Source organism: Sturnus vulgaris, chromosome 1, assembly GCF_052056855.1.
Source record: "Sturnus vulgaris isolate bStuVul1 chromosome 1, bStuVul1.hap1, whole genome shotgun sequence".
Lineage (NCBI taxonomy): Eukaryota > Metazoa > Chordata > Aves > Passeriformes > Sturnidae > Sturnus > Sturnus vulgaris.
In genome coordinates this window covers 19710689-19727685 of record NC_142243.1, presented here as the reverse complement: position 1 = coordinate 19727685, position 16997 = coordinate 19710689, and the positions used below count along the sequence as shown (strand labels likewise).

The 16997-nt window shown below is 37.9% G+C and overlaps 1 protein-coding gene across 15 annotated transcripts in view; it reads left to right on the top strand.

Moving 5' to 3' along the window:
• The window catches only part of CACNB2 (calcium voltage-gated channel auxiliary subunit beta 2), a 241380-nt gene that overhangs the window by 144214 nt on the left and 80169 nt on the right, over nt 1–16997 (top strand). For 4 of the 15 annotated variants that reach the window (XM_088160810.1, XM_014889583.2, XM_014889581.2 and 1 more), the window contains exon 1: nt 15668–16294. The exons of 9 other annotated variants lie outside the window; for them this stretch is intronic. In XM_088160810.1, coding sequence (XP_088016936.1) covers nt 16226–16294 — 69 coding nt within the window. In that variant the 5' untranslated portion in view covers nt 15668–16225. Of the gene's footprint in view, nt 1–15667; nt 16295–16371; nt 16628–16997 lie in introns of those variants that run through there. 2 more of the 15 variants (XM_088160804.1, XM_088160800.1) reach the window with 1 other exon arrangement.

Sequence of the window (16997 nt, the reverse complement as noted above, 5' to 3'; positions counted from 1 at the left end):
TGCTTTTTTATTATTGTTTATTATTTTATGCATCTCTGATCAGAGATTAATGTCTAAGATTCTGCTGGGAGAAAATTTAGCAAAACTTGGGTGTTTTCATTGCTGTAACTACCGAACCATAGGAACCAGCCATTTTTAAATGTTTTTTCCCTGAGAAATAAAAGATTAAAATCCCAGGGAAATTCTCCTGTGCACATTTCATTTTACATTGTCATTTACAACACAGTGTGATTCTATACTTATTATATTCTTAATTTAACAATGCATAGGAAATTTTGGCATTTAAATTTCTAGGATTCAATACTATGTTTTATGGTTTATGATACAGTTTTAGAGTTGTGTTAGAGCTTACAAACGAGTCAAATGGAGTTAGTAAGAATTGGGGCTAATACCTTTTTTAAATTATTATTTTTTAAGGCAGTTTCTGTGTTTTCTACAAATAACTATACAGATTTTCTTGGTAAAAATAAATTCTTTAAACCAAAGGTTTTTTTATTGGTGTAAGCAAAGCAATTCTGTTTCAGAAATAAAAAATGAGAGTACTTCCTACTCAGCTGAGTGCTTAAGTCTAAGGACAGGTAGACCATTACAAGAATTTTTAAGCAGAGGGAACGTTAATAATAGGCCAGTTTATTATTTAATGTATCAGCAAGGCTGATACATTAGTATTACTAGTTGAGTATCATAAGAACATAATTGCATTTCAAAGCTATTCATTTAAGTAACAGCTAAGTATAATAGGAAAGATCTCTACATGTCGTTTTATAAAGTATTTTTGCCTAAAAGGAAATGACAATCTTAGTTTTTTCTTCACTGGAGGTAGCTGAAGTTTATTACATGTGCAGAAATGGGCTTTACTAAAATTGACTTTGTGCACAGAATTGTTTCTATCTACTTGTGGAGGCAGCTCAGCAGGCTAATTTTTGAGGCTAAATGTCAAACTTCAGAGTTTATTATCCTAAGGTGTAATTGCTCTTAGAACTTCTTTTCACTTTTATCTGGTGTAGGAGATTAAAAATTAAAACTCTTTTTAAAGTTGCAAAATTTAAATCCATGGAGATTGTCAGACCTCAACTAGACAGGGTCCTGAGCAATCTGCTGTGGCTTTGCCTATGGTACTATTGAGCTGGAGGTTGGACTAGATGCCCTTTCCTCCATGTGTCCTCTCACCAGTCTACTTTTTTTCTTTGATTCCACTGATAGAATGCAGGCTGTATAAAAATCTTTAGGGCACAAAGGAGGAATCCCCATGTTTTTTACATCGTTAGTCATAACTCATTCTTAGAAATTTTCATCTTGTCTAGCAGTTGCTCATGATTTAATTCCTGTTAGTGAAGGATGCCCAGCATAATTCTGAAATTTTGGGCCTTTAATCTTTAATTCACTGTGATTTTTTTGCCTTAATCTGTATTCCATGTAAATATGGATATAATAAAGTGAGATATGAAAGCAGCATTAGATTGTTGCTCAAATATAGTCAAGTTATTATATGTATCATATTAGGTTCACCCCATATATTTAAGGACGTTGTGTTGTTTCCCTTAATTCCTTCTAAAATGGAATAATTCATATTGTGTGCTGTAATTCTGTTATTCATTATAGACATCCTGGCAAGAACATGGGTGGTCTTCAGACATGCTTAAGTGAAATCATAAGGTTCCCTGTACAAGACCTTAGTACCATATGTGAAATTTTGATTTTGCTGGTGGACATTTCACTTGAACTTGACAGTGAGAAAATGTCTTTTTTCTTTTAAATAACCACCACATACAGCAATTTCCTGATCATTTAAGCTGCTTTGCCTTCTAAGAGTTTCCCTATGCATGGATGAATGTTATCCCCCTCCTCTTCTGCCAGGAAGGAAAAATTTGTAAGGAAAAATGAATAATTCAGTTTAGCCATGTCTTTTTAGTACAAAACAATGTTCTCATCACTTTGAATCCAGAGGTTTGGTAGAATTTGCAGGCATGAATATCTGGGAAATGGTCTGGATGGGACTGTCCTGGTGTGCTGAGGGACAAAACATAATTCAGCTGATAACCATTTCCTATAGCTGTTTTAGCCTTGTCACTGTATGAATAAAATTTGAGATGTTCCTGTAATCAAATGCCTCTTAGTAAAATGCATACATTTTAAAAAGCCCCAAACACTGCAAATTGTGCTGTTTCACTTTAGGGTTATTTAAATAAACCTGGACATCTGTGTCTGTAAGTGTAGTGGGAGATATTAGTCCTGCCAGTTACACAACATGTTTTGTGGATCAGCTTGACTTGTAACAATTGAAAGTGTTGTCCTTGCACTTCTCTGGTAGATTTTATGATGTGAATGCAATGCTATTCAATTTAAATAAAGTCTGTTTTAGCATAGTCAAGAGAGGAAACAAGAAGGAACTGCTATGGAGATCATAGTCAATGATAATTTTGAAAATTAACAGGAATAAACAATACAGACACCTTTTCAAATAATGAAAAGATCCAGGTCTGCAGACAACTGACAAAACATGAGAGGTTATAAAAGAGCACACTTGTGTTACTGTGCCAGCTTCAGCAACAAACATTTCCTTTTCTTCTGCATGATGAAGGAAACAATAAGCCATGATTCTTTTTTAAAGCATAGTAAACATAAAAACTTTGAACAGGAAGGGAGATGCTAACTGTAGGAATTATTGCTCATCATGGATGGAATAACTATTACAGAAGGAATAATGGAAGGAGTGCAGTGCAAATCAAGAATGACATTCTGGTTTACTTAAATGAAAGTTTTTTATTTTTTGTACTAAGTATTTTGGCCTAATTGAAATCAGTTAAGAAGAAATGTAAAATTAAAAAAATAAAAAGGAATAAATAAGATACCAAATCTCTCTCTCTTTTTTTTTTTTTTTCCTCCAAAATGGAGTTTAGCTGGCAAAATACTGAAAGCCAGGAGGATTTCTTAAAAGTGTGAAAATCCTGTCTTGAATTTAATGGTGACTTCTGACTTTTACCTGAGCTGGGAATCTAGCATTGTGTCTGGAGAATCTTTGAGGGGTTTTGAGTACAAATGTATTTGAATTGTGGTATAGCAGTGCATGTACAACCTACTGAATGGGTCATAGATGTGACCTAGGAGAGGCGATGCATCTTGGGTTTCTTTAGCATTCTTAAATTTTTGCCTGCCCATGCACACTTTAGGACTGACTTCATGTAAAGCAGGGTGAACACAGAGCTCCTGAAATGCTTGTAGGCAGAAAAAAACATCTGTGGCATTGGATTTCTACCTGTGTGCTTCAATTCAGAAACCTAGAACTGCTGGATATTTATTGGCTGGCTTTAATGGAAAGCTTCATAGAGTACAGAGGTGATTAAATGTTATAAAAATGTGTACTGTTAAAAAAAAACACAAAAGGAAGATAGTAGCTTACAAACTATCTTTGTCATGCCAGGCATATAAGCCCAAATTACATTGTGGTAAATTTTTTTGTTGTTTTTTGTTATTTTTATACAGTATTTTTCATCCTAGAAAAGATATTTTTCTGCTTTTGTAATCTTTTTCTGCTAAACTGGAGAGTGGCAAGAACTAGAAAAAGTTCAGAAATGCCCATTGGCCTGCCATCCATCTCTTACATGCTTGAAATACTGTCTCATATTTCTCTTCTATTACCGTGACATTTCTCCTCTTGAAGCTTTGTCCTTCTTTGCTACTTTGTCATGGTGCTCATCCTCTGCATAATCTGAATGATGCCCAACATCCACCTACCTACTTTTGGCTGTTCCTTGTTCACTCTCTTTATCTTAGGACTCTCATCCAAGTATGAGTTGTTTTCCTAATTAGCACAGCAGAGTGGCAATCTCAGAGCCACCTTTGTCATATTCCTGTCCCTCAGTGGGAATCCAGCAGTGACAGCAGCACAGGTACAGCTGATATGTTTGGGTGGTAATTCCTCAAGCAGAAACTGATTCCCTTGAAAACTGGAAGAAATACAACTTTTGAATGAGCATAACTGCATGAGTTTAAGAAGAAAAATAATTTAATTTCCAAACAATGGATCCGAGAGGAAAAAGCAGGCTCTAGCCAGTGTAGTTCCTGAAGAAAACAAACTGTTGGGGTTGACATAGGCTTGCTTGTATTTCTTTGATGAGAGTTAGCACACCATAATTTGAGACCTTAAGACTTGCAGGACTGAAGTCTTTCATCACTACAGGTGCTGGAGACTCATTTATTACCAGAAACTTGCTAGGGTTGTGTTGGAAGAAATCTCTTCATCTGAGGGATTTTACAAAGTTGATTGATCCTGCTAGCATATTAATAATATCTCTTTATAACAAAGGGGGATACTGCTTGCCTTAAAATTTTGGAACAAGTTGACTGTTGCATCACAAATCTGAAAATGAAGGTTTGTTTGCCCAACGTGTATGTTGACTCTTTTTCGAGAATAATTCTATTATATTTCTACAACAGAATAGAAATTCTATAATATAAATATTTCTATAATATAATAGAAATTTTGATTTTATAGATTCTTTTGAAATCCCATTCATTAGAGCATCGCTGCTCTACTGTGACCAGTTTTGGTGCCCTAACAGAAAGATGTGGATAAATCAGAGAGGGTTCAGTGAAGGCCTGCCAGGATGGTTGCAGCTGGGTCACTTGACTTGCAGATACAGCCTGAGGGAATGGGGCTTGCACAGCCTGGAGTCGGGATCCCTCAGCGTCTACAAGGAGGTTATCAACAGCAAGGAGCTGGGCTCCTCAAGGCCTAGCTCCTCAGAGGTGTGTGTGGCAGAGCAACAATACAAACTTCTATATTCTGCCAGTGTTCAGTATTGCAACAATAGATGAAAGAACAACCAGTGGTCTGAAAGGCGGTGTATCCTCTAGAAGAGGAAATGGCTCAGTGAGGGATATGATGTAATGTGCTCTCCTGACCCAGGCAAAGTCTTTCTGAAGCAGAAGGAATGTTCCTGATGTTTCTCTTATGTCTGAAAAACAGAAAATGCTTCCAGGTTGCAGTAATTTTAGAAACCTAAGTTCAGTTGTTATCTTGGAAATTATCTGTTGTATTTTTCTAGCCTTTGAATGTCCCAGAACACAAAAGATATCCCAGCATTGAATTATGAAAATTCACCACAGCATTTGCTGCTTTTATAATTTCCTTGCATTTTTCTTCTGCAGTTCATTTATATTTCATTTCCTTTCAGGTTAGCGTGTAATCATTAGCACCATCTTCAGAAGCAAGCACATTTCTGTTTCCATGTTGCCTAAAACATACCCTGCCCTTTTAACCCTCCCATCTTCATTAATGCCATCTTCATTAATGCCATCTTATCTTTAGAATTAGCATAAATCCATAGTACAAGATCTGTTTTATCTAGGAGAAAATACATTTAGGTTTATTCAATATTGTATATTCTGTATCATCAGATGGTTTCCTTTTATTATGTTTTGTTGTAAATAGGTAGTGTATATGCTCTTCACATTCTTGCATTGCCTTGCAGATGAAAAACATGAGCAATAACATACAGAGGTTTCAGTCATTTCTTAGTAAAGAGATGAGGATAGAGTTCTAAAAATGAGCAGACTCAGAATCACAAACTATCTCACTTTCCTTCTTTCAAAGGACAGTTGGTGGAGCTGTGCAAGCAGTGACAGCCGTGTAGAATGGGATGGGAGAATCAGGCATGTAGTGCTTCCTTTAGCTGGGTACCCTCATCCACTCTGTGTGGATGTACTAGGTCAAGTGGCTTTTAGAGACAAATCTGAATGAGCCAATGGATGTGAACAGTTGGCATCATGCAATCTATGCATTAACTGATGTATTTTTGTTTTAGAACGAAAACTATGAAAATACATGCTGGAGAAAGGGAATTTTTCAAGATTATTTGGATAGGTGATAGATAAGAGGGACAAAAGGCCTTTCCAGAGATCTTTTCATTCATGTAAAGTATTGCAGACTGTCATATTCTTGAAATCAGATGAGAGTAATTGTAATGTGTAAATAGTGAAAACTCAGCCTCAACCTCCTGGTAAAATCCCAAGCAGTTTGCTCTGCTTTGTTTTATGCTAGACCTGGTGAATAGATAATGGGTATAAAGAAATAGTCAAGGAGTCTATGAGGATGAAGACTAAAGCAAAGGATTAACATCTGAAACCACAAGGACTGTGTAGCTTAGACACTCTTGGAAAGTGGGCTTAGATTCAGCCCATTGATGAGGATGTGTGTATTTTTTGTCATGTTTATATCCTGAAATAATTGATGCCAGGCAGTAAAAAACTGGTTACTTTGTGTTTCTGGCAGTATCAAAAAGAAGGCTGCAGATGCTTAAAGGGTCAGTGTGTCTGCAAGAGACACCTGGGCTGAATGACAAATGAACTCTGTTTTAAGGACTTTGAGGTTTAAATAAGCCTGGGTGAGGGAAATTTAATTAATTCCTTAGTCTTCATATGCATAGTTTAACAAAGGTGTTAGTAAGAAAACCTCTCCTAATCTAAGTGAACAAATGGCATTATTCCATGTCATGACAGTCATTCAATGTTGTTAACAAGAGACCATGACTAGAAAAATCAAAATTTCAGTTACAGATGATCTGGAAAATAAACTTTTCAGTAGACAACTAGTGTATGAGAGTGGTTTCTTCAGAGTGTATGATTGTCAGACTAACTCATTAAGAGAGGGCAAAAAAGATATTTATTTAAACAGACAAAAACTGTATTTATGGTATAAAATGAAGGGTAGCAAGCAAAAATATGTATAAAAGCAGTTACTACCTTTGAAAGCTGACAAAGTTTGAGTGCTGGAGCTTGAAGTTATCATTGGCACAGTTGAGAGCCCTTGGGTAAGGATTAAGGTACAAACAAAGCAGATGTCATTGTAGAAGATACCTTCTATAGGGCACTCAGCTAGGATGATGACACTGATTAATTATTCTTTAAGGAGTTAAGGGATAGTTCTAAATCATCCATCCTTGTCCTTATGGGGGACTTCAACTTGCCAAATGTTAATTGGGATAACTACAAAGCTAGCAAAACAGGTCCCTAAGATTCCTAAAAGATCTGGATGATAACTTCATGGTACAGGTACTCGGGGAACTGGCTGGGAAACACGCCCCTTGATTCGATGCTTGCAAACGAAAGGATCTCATGAACTGGTAGTTGGTGACAGAGACCATGAAGCAGTTGAGTTTAAAATCTGGTGACAGGAGGAAAACTGTCAGCAAAGCTTTACCCCTAGATAGGGGGAGACCAGATTTCAGGCTGCTCAGGGAACTGGCGAATAAGATTCCCTGAGAAAACGCTGCTGAAGATGTTGGGATCCATCAGTGCTGGTTGCTCTTTTGGCACCACCTCCTAAGGGCACAGGAATGGGCAATTTCAAAATGTCAGAGGTCCAGTAGGCAAGGCAGAAGGCTGGCTTGGCTGAGTAGGATCTTCTTCTGGAGCTAAGGCAAAAAAAGCCAGTGGAAGAAAGGTCAGATGACACGAGATGACTGCAGAGATGGTGCTTATAACTGTAGGGAGAAAACACATGCAGCTGAAGCTCAATTAGAGTTGTCCCCCACTGATGTGGGGGACAATAAAAAGTGTTTTTAAAGAAACAATCTAATAATAACTTTTACCCATTACTTGATGAGTATGGTCACCTCACAAACAGGGACATAGGAAAAGCAGAGATGTTTAATGCTTTCTTTGCTCCAACAATGATGATGGGCTTTGGAGGAACCATGACTGTGAGAATGATAAACTCCAAATCAGCTCCAAATTTGTGCAGGATTTGCTGCCTGTCAGCCTGTGGGGCTTGAGATTCATCCAAGAGTCCTTAAAGAGCTGGCTGATATCATTGAAAGACCTCTCTCAATGATATTTGAACAGTCCTGGTGATCTGGAGATGTCTCAGTTGACTGGAAGCTGGAAAATGTCCCAGTTTTCAAGAAGGGCGAGAGGGATGACTCTGAAAATTACAGGCCTGTCAGTCTCACTTCAGTGACTGGTAAAATGTTGGTAAATGTTATTCTGGGAGTTACTGAAAACCACCTGAAAGACAATGGATTGTTGGTCACAGCCAGACCACTTCTTGAGAGGAAGCTCCTGCTTGACAGATTTATTTTCCTTTTATGACAATATAATCCATCCAGTTGATCAAGGAGAGCCAGTTGATGGCATAGTTTTGTATTTCAGTAAGGCTTTCAATGCTTTCACAGTGTCCTTCTGCACAAGATGTCCAGCTCACAGCTGGATAAACACTTCATTGTCATGAGTGAGCAGCTGCTCATGGGTCAGGCACAAAGGGTGACAGTGAATGGAGTGACCTCAGACTGGGGACCTGTCACCAGTGGGGTTCCACAGGGCTCCATCCTCAGCCTTGTGCTCTTCAACATCTTCATCAATGACTTGGACCCAGGACATACTGATATACTGAATAGGTTTGGTGATGACACTAAGTTGAGATGAGCTGTTGGCTCTCTTGAAGGCAGAGATGCCCTGCAGAGAGATGTTGATAAATTAGAGGAGTGTGAAATCACCAACCACATGAAGTTCAATGAGGGAAAGTGCTGGATTCTGCACCTGGGATGGGGCAGACCTGGATGTACAGACATGTACAGACTGGGGAAGGAAATGCTGCAAAACAGTGCCATGGAAAGGGGCCTGGGGGTCCTGGTCCATGGCAAGTTGGACATGAGCCAGCAGTGCCCTGGCAGCCAGGAGGGTCAGCCCTGTCCTGGGGGGCATCTGGAGTGCTGGGGGCAGCTTTGGGTGTCTGTCGTGTCCAGTGACAGGACCAAAGGGAATGGCCTGAAGCTGAATCAGGGGAGGCTGAGGCTGGATAGCAGAAAAGCTTCTTCCTCCAGAGGGTGGTTGGGCACTGGAACAGCTTCCAGGGAAGTGGTCGCAGCACAAAGCCTGACAGAGTTCAAGAAGAGTTTGGAAAATGCTCACAAACAAATCGTGTGATTTTTGGGGATGGTCGCTTATAGGACCAGGAGTTGGATTTGATGATCCTTGTGGGTTCCTTTCAATCCAGGATGTTTTATGATTCTGTGAAATAGTAAAATAGGTAAGAGTTCACTGTATATGTTAAACAGAACCATTTTTAATAAGGTAAAAAGCAAACAAGAAAGCATGCCCCCAAACCATCAGTTTTTTATTAAAAATGTTACATTTGAAAACCAAGTAGGGCCTGCATGTATGGACATAAAAGATAAAATTCAAGGAAAATAGGGTTTTTTTTCACTTCAGAATTCTCCACTGGTAACAGAATTTCATGTTGAATTTTCAAGGAAGCTATTTTTAAGTATGCAGAAAATCTTAATGACTTGAACCAAAATCCCAGATAAAAATATACTGACGATCTGGAACACAGAATCTAAATTGGCACTTCTAACTGAGCTGAGACAAATTGGGATGATGGTTGCCATGCTTTCCTGCAAATTCTTTCCTTTTCTAGCTTTCTGTTTCCTTGTTGACATCCCAGATGTGTTTTCCATTTTTCCTCTTTTTTACTGTCCACTTTAATTTCGTGGCTGACCCAATCTTTGTCTTTCTGTCTGTGCTCTGTCCTCAACACATAGCATTTTATATTCTAAATGCTTTATTTTATGAGTTGTCATTCTGTAATTTAAAATCCTTCCTTCATGTTATTTGCTGCTTATTAATAAATACAATCAGAAGTTATATTTCCATTTTTTCTTAAACCCTTTAATTTTTAAGCCCCTTCTGCCCCAGTAAACAGCACCACAGGTCAGCTTGTTGTTACGAAAAAGTCTGCTTTACCTTTACCTAAGGTTTTAAGTATCTAATCAAGTTACCAGAGTTTTCAAAAACTCTGAGTCAATCAATCAATCAATCAATCAATCAGAGTTTTCAAAAACTCTGAGTCAATCAATCTGTGATAATATCCATGTGTGTGCTGACAGTCTGAGACATAAGTGAGATGATTTAGGTTAATGCTGCTTGCAATCATTTCCTTGGTGTATTTTTCTTCCTCTGACACCTGTCTCCAAGTCATTCCACTGGCAACATCTTAGCTCTGTCATCACTCTGACTTTTCTCTATAGCTCAAAATCATTAATAGTTTAGTGTCATTCTCTAGAGCCAATTAACTGTCTCAAAACATCAAATTCCATTTCTTTTCCCTTAATTTGGGGGATTTTTTTAGTTCCTTTTTTAAAGTTCTCAATGATGTGATTATATTATTGATAAAGTTTCTTTAAAAAAATTAATTTGGCGACCTCCTTCTATTTCTGTCATCTGTCATTGCCCTCTTCCTCAAAAGCCCTTACTCTTATTTCATAAATGTGAGACTGTCTCGGTCAGAATACCCAGAGCTACCAGATTATCCTCCTTCAGAGGCTTTCACAGAACTAATCTCTGCCATAATACATATATGAAACTTACTTAAAGAACAACCCACTGTGGTTATGCAAGAGATGACTCATAATGCTGGTATCGAATATTTAAAAATACTTTATTTTCTCTTGCATTGCTACCTTGATCCCTTTGTTACTCCTTTGTTGTTTTTTTTTCTGCTCATATTCTCTCAGCCTTTAGACTGCAAGCTTGTTTAGGCAGTGTTTGTCATGCACTTTGTGACTGTGCAGTGCCAAGCACAATGTGGTCTCAAGGAGTTTTCTATCTTAGATGTTTTTGAAAATAAACCAGGTAAACTAACATACCAGAGCATCCCACAGACTTGGGAAAAGTTTAGCTCTGACTGTGAGGGCTCTATTTGTTTGCAAACTAGGCTGAGCTCTGCGGCTGCCTTTTTGCATAACTTCAAAGATTTTCTGAGAATTCTCCATGAAAAGACCATCATTTCTCTAAAAATACCCATCCATTCTACTTTTTCTTAGCGAAACAACATAGAAGCAAACATTTAGGCTAATATAATGAAATGGGAGAGCAAATGTGTGGGTTTGCTTGGTGTGGGCGCTTATTTTGGTTTTGTTGTTTAGACTTTTCCCGATAAAGTACCTGGTACAGCTGTTTATCTGGTTCCTGAATGTCAAAATCTGTCTTCTGGAAACCTAAGAGCTGTTTACAAAAACTCTGCTTTCAGGCAGCTGTCAATTGGATTAGCGCCTTGCAAACCTGTTAATGGCGAGCTGGATGCTGCAATCAAGCTTGCCAAAGTCATGTTAAGGGTAAAGAGAAGACTGATTTCCTATATAATCTCCTTTTTAATCACATTGCCACCCTAAAGCTCCCAGCTGTTCTGAAATTTCAGTCCTGTGATTTGAACATCCCCCATGGCTGTAGATGCCATAGCAATCCCACACTAGCTCTAAAGAACAACAAAAACATTCTAATCAACATTCGATTTGGTTTTTAAATGCAAACATAGCAGAATATTTCAGTCCCTACTGTAGGAGCTGGTAGCCCTGCTTGGATAGTAATTGTCTATTTAAATGTAAATCTTGTGGCACTGCACTGCAAGATGTATGCCAAGAACCAGGCAGGACATCAGGACTAGACTTTGCCAGGTTGTGAAGCATCCCTGACCCATACACAAGGAATTAAAAATTCCTGTTTGATAGTGCCTTAATGAAAGCATGGACTCTCCTTTTTCTTTTGCTAAAAGGTATTTCTACAGTTTGTCATACACTTCATATATAACTCACAAAAAAATTAATTGAATTAAATTTGGTCTTTCTGTCTACCTTGAGATAATTAACATCCATATAATATTATATAGTATTCTCAGAGCATCGTTTTGTGTTTTCTTCAACATAATTCAAAATAATGGCATTGTTTAGACATCTGGAGAAAACTTCATAGGTAAGAAATTTTCATGTTCACTACCTGCCAAAACTGACCTCTGTCAAACTGAGGTTCCTTCTATTCATGGTGCATTTATGGGAGAACTTCTGACTTCTGACTCTAGTTTAGATTTTTCAAGTTGATCAGTTTAGGATGAAACGATAATCTGTTTTTCCCTGACATTATGTGCCAATGTCAGCAGTTTCACTTCATACTAAACTTTGACGTTTCACATTTTTCTGAATCAATTTTTAAAGATTTTAAGAGAAATTAACATTTTATGGAAATACTATTTTTCTTTACTGCAGTTCATAGCAAACAAGGAGTTGCACATCACAAGGACATAATATTCTGTCTCAAATCATGTCCTAGTGGGACATTCTTACTAGTGCCACAGGATAGGAACATAAGCAGTTAACAATATCTCTTTATAAATTTAGAATATTGAAGTGATTTGTTCCTCTTATTGGCACAGTGATGCCTGAGCTTCCATATTCAACATATAAATCAAATTAAGACATAAATGCATTTCTCCTTTTGGATTTAAAAGTCTCACTAGCATCAAGTGAATGAAAAGATGAAAAATATATCTCAGAGAAAACCCCACTTCTATAAATTAAGGATTTTATATATGTGTGCAGTCACATGTATTTCTTTATTCCTAGTAAAATCCCAACGCATGTTTGCTTACTGCTTCATGCCTTCATTTAATAAATAATAATGTGAAAAGTCTTTACTTGAAGGAACTTGGTTGATCTTTCTAAGAAGATAATTACTTGAGAATTTTCAGTAATCTGGAAAATTATCTGTTCTAATGATATCTAATTTCTAACTGGACTACCCTGTTGACTTCAGTCATAGTACTCAGATTGGTTTTACTCTTTAAGGGAAAAACACAATATAAAGGCCACAACTGAACTGGTGAGAGTAGTGATGGCTGTATTAACCCAGTGAGAATTTATCAGTCAAAATCTGTACTCGAGCTCCAACTGCACTCATGAAAGTTAAGCATGGGTACAGAAAACTAACAAGAAAAATAAGAGATCTAATGGCACTACAGATATTACCTAAATAGTTTCTACCTGCAAGTAAACAGAAATAATTAAAAAAACCCCTTTTACTTAAGGGACCCAGTCTCCTAAAGATGATACACTTCTGCAATACTAAAAGCATCAGACAATTATGGTCTTGAAGAAAAAGGAGCTCATAATATGATCACATATGATCACTTGCAGTGTGAAAGTATGAGTTTGCACTATAAGAATAGCTCATAAGTAAGTGGTAAGATAATTGGGAAATACTTGTCAAGCATGTTATTAAAACAGGAATTTATTTTTCAAATGAACTGTAAACCTGCCTGTAAACCTGCAAAGTAAGGAATAAAATAAAAAGAAGAATAAATAGATGGAGTAATTATTAACATGAATTATCTTACTTTTATTAGACAGTTTCCTGTGAAAGATGAGGAATTGAGGCCTGCAGTAACATATATTACATACAGATATTACTGCAGCTCTTCTGTATTGCAATGGAAGGAGATGGAGACATAAAGAGTTTCACAATTTCAGAAGCTCTTGGGAAAAGCTTTCTGCTGTTATCCAGAATAACCCCAAAAAGCTTCAAAAACTTCAGTAACCCATGGAGGAAATGTAGTTTCCTTGGTTGTCATGAATGGACAATGCACATCCACTTGTGATTTTTTTTTTTTTTTGAATAATCAAGATATTTCTATTATAGTTTCATCATAGTTTTTGTATAGGATTAATTTCTTTTTATCTTCATGTGATTGAAAGCATTAGTAGCTCATACAAAAATACTCAGGAGTTTACACAATTAATTAAATGTAGCTGGATGTTCCTCCTTTTCCTGTATTATCCAGCTGTGAGTTTTTTCCATATTCAAAAAGCCAAGAAGCTTCCAGCTTTCCCTTTCCACAGAAAATTTACATGACATGTCTGTACCATGGGGAAAATAAATGTAATACTGAGTTTGATTCATGCAATTTGTCAATGCAATTAAAATAAATGGAATCACTCTGATTTTTTGGATGTGTGTTGGGACTGTGGCCAACACAAGACATGACAAGCACTGTAAATGATCTCTGTGGCTGGGAAGATGAAATTCAAATTTTAGCAATTCTAGCCTGACCCTAGAGGTCTTTTGCCCCCTTAGGGGAGATAGGAGTTATGTTACTGTGCTTCATGGCTTTTTTAATAGGCTAAGGACTGTTTAGGTATCATCCCTTGTGGATGAAGGACAGTAAAAGTGATGCTCTGCTGCTTGGTCAGTGTCAATTATTGTGTGCTCACCAGAGAAGTGCTGTAGGAAGCAAACACCTACGCTGTCATATGATCTCCTGTTAATGGCTGCTCTGTTTGTTTTACTCTTACTTAAAGGAAGTGTTGGTTTATGGCACCATTCCTCATGGCAGCAGTGGCACCAAGGAGCTGCAGTGCTGGTGGGGAAGGGTTTGGATGTGCCCTTTCTTCAAGGAGGATTGAGTGTTGAGGAACTGTGGAGTATCCTGGGGGCTGGGACTCTGGGGAGCTCATCACAGTCTCAGCTTTCATTAGTGCTGTGATCACATCACTGGTTTTGTCCACAGGCCACTGGTATGTCAATCATAACTGGATTTAAACGCTGCACTAAACTTCTGTCTGCTTGTTGATGCTCATCTTTTCCCACTATTTCCATTGGCAGCTTTGTCAGAAGTTGTGGCAAAGGGGAGTTTTAAAGAACAGCAAAATTTGACAGGCTTTGGGGAGGTTACAGGGCCTCTGTATAATTTTTTAACAGAAATTACTGAAAATTTAAACATTTTAAAAATTTAAAGCTGAGCATTTTATGCTCATAAATTAAAAGAATGCAATACAGAAATTTTAAAAATGCAATAAACTTTGAGTGTATTTTGTTTTGACTTCTGCTCCTATTGCTCTAGCTCAGGGAGCATTTTAGTTTTGAACAATGACCATAACTTAGCAGATGTATCTGAACTCTGAAAAGCAAAATATTTCTTGGAGAATAATTTTCTTTATGTCAGTTCAAACACAGTTTATTAAATTCTATGCTGTAACTATTATGGGCTTCAGGAAAGAAAAAATTAAAACATACGTAAAGTTAAAAGTAGCTGTATTTAGAACTGTGAGTTTAGTGACAAGTATTTTTGCTCTAATAATCGTGAAATGTCGGCTGCTGCATCACTTGTGATGGGCAATTTCATTGTTGTACAGACACAAATCATGGCAGCATGTGATCATTCCTGGGATATGCTGACATACTGCAGCATGTGCATGACCACTGGTTTCAGCTGTAGTCTCTATTTGCAGTTTTTCTTGTAAATCTGAATTTATGTCAAAGGCGGGCACTGCAGTCAGGTATGGTTATTTCTTTCACCTAGATTGTTGCATGCTCATCAGTAAAATATAAACGTTCTAAGAAAACCTGTGTTAGCATGTCATTCCCACGTCACTTTATTACAGGGTAGAGGGTCATTCTGAAAAGCAGAATAGTGAAATTTAAGGTTTTGTTTGGCTTTTGTCATATTAGGATCTAATATTTATGTGTTATGTGGTATGTTGCAGTTATTCTTTGCTCCTTTTCTCTGCTAATGTAAAAAAAATATATACACCGTAACTAGGGAGTTAAATTCCCACTCAACAGGCATATTTTTGGTTTCTGTAAGGGAGCTGTGAGTGGAGCTCAGTGCTTTGCAGTGGAGGGCAGCACTCCGCGACAGAAGCAAGCATCCAAGGGAAACGTGGCTGGCAGCAGACATCCATGACGGGAACGAGACCCTGTACCAGCTCTTCCAGTTTCACAGGGACCTCGCGTTTTCCAGCTGTTTACCCTTGAGATGTAAAATGGCAATTTGGCATAGGCTAGCAGCCTGGTGTGATGTGAGCATCTGCGTAAAAGGCTGCACATATGGAGCATGCCCAGTGGTATGAACAGCCTGTTACCCCACCCCCAGCCAATCTAGGAAGAGATGAAATGAACTTTGCACTTGCAAATGTCACTGAATACATTTTGCACAGGATTTTAAAAGGTTCTTTTACAAGCACTATTTTTAACAGCCAAATCCGCCCCCCCAAAACAGAAAGGAAAAAGCCCTAGGTATTTTTCTGTGATCGATCTCAGTTTATGATCAGCTGAAGTATCTCTCACAATATTTCCGAAGCTGGTTTTATTTTATGTTTTTATCACTGAAGTTGAGATTTTTTTTTTTTTTGGAGGTGGTGTGGATTTTTGGGAGTTTTTTTTAATTTTTTTTTTCTTTTTTCCTACTGGCATGAGAAAATTTGAGAATTTAATTGCAGTAGAATACTTGGAAACAGTGAGGCTGGAAGCTTGAAAGGCAGAGGGAAGAGAAGGAAGGCTCTCACAGCAGAGCATGGATAGGAAAGGAGCTGTGATTCTGCAGTGCTCAGTGTGCACATGTTTTATGAGATCAGTGCCGGGCGCTGCAGCTGCGGACAGTAACTGAGCTGTCTGGCTAATGAAGGCCACCTGGATCAGGCTTCTGAAAAGAGCCAAAGGAGGACGTCTGAAGAATTCTGATATCTGTGTAAGCCCTGCATTTTCCTTATCACCTTATATTGTGTGTATTTCAGGGAGAGAGAGAGGAAAGGCGGAGAGGAGAGCACAGTTGTTTTCATTCTGATTGAATTACCAGAACTCTTATTTTGTATGCAGGGAGATGCAGAGGGAAAGCAGAGCTGTCATTATTTATAGAGCTTTTCTGGCATTGTGGCTGCTTCCATTGTGGTGATACAGGGACATGTGTTGAGTCCAGACGGATTTTATTAGTTGGAAGTTGATTTGTGGTCATTTGCATGTTTTGCTGAGGGGCAGAGATGGATACGAGCCATTTGCTGTTCTGATGGGGAAAGTGTGTCAGGTAAAGAGGCTGCCCTAAAATAAAAATGCATAGCAGAGGTTAAATCTCTTAGCAGTGATATTGTGTAATGGTAATTATTGGTACTAAATTTGCATTTTGATTATAGAAAGTCTGTTTGCTTGCTATTTCTGTCACTGTTTAGAGTTCTAATTTTTATGGAGCCATCCTTGAAGCTGCTGTGTGTCCTTCAGCCCTGCACTGCACCAGTGCTGTAAGTCTCCAGAGAAACTGGCTCTGCTTGCTGAAAAGCACACAAATAAGAATGCCGAGATAGGGCAGAAAGTTAAACACTGGAGAAGACACCTGCACTTTTTGAAAGTTTCCAGAAGAAAATGTTTACCTGGACATAATTCCTTCTAAGTGAATTTCC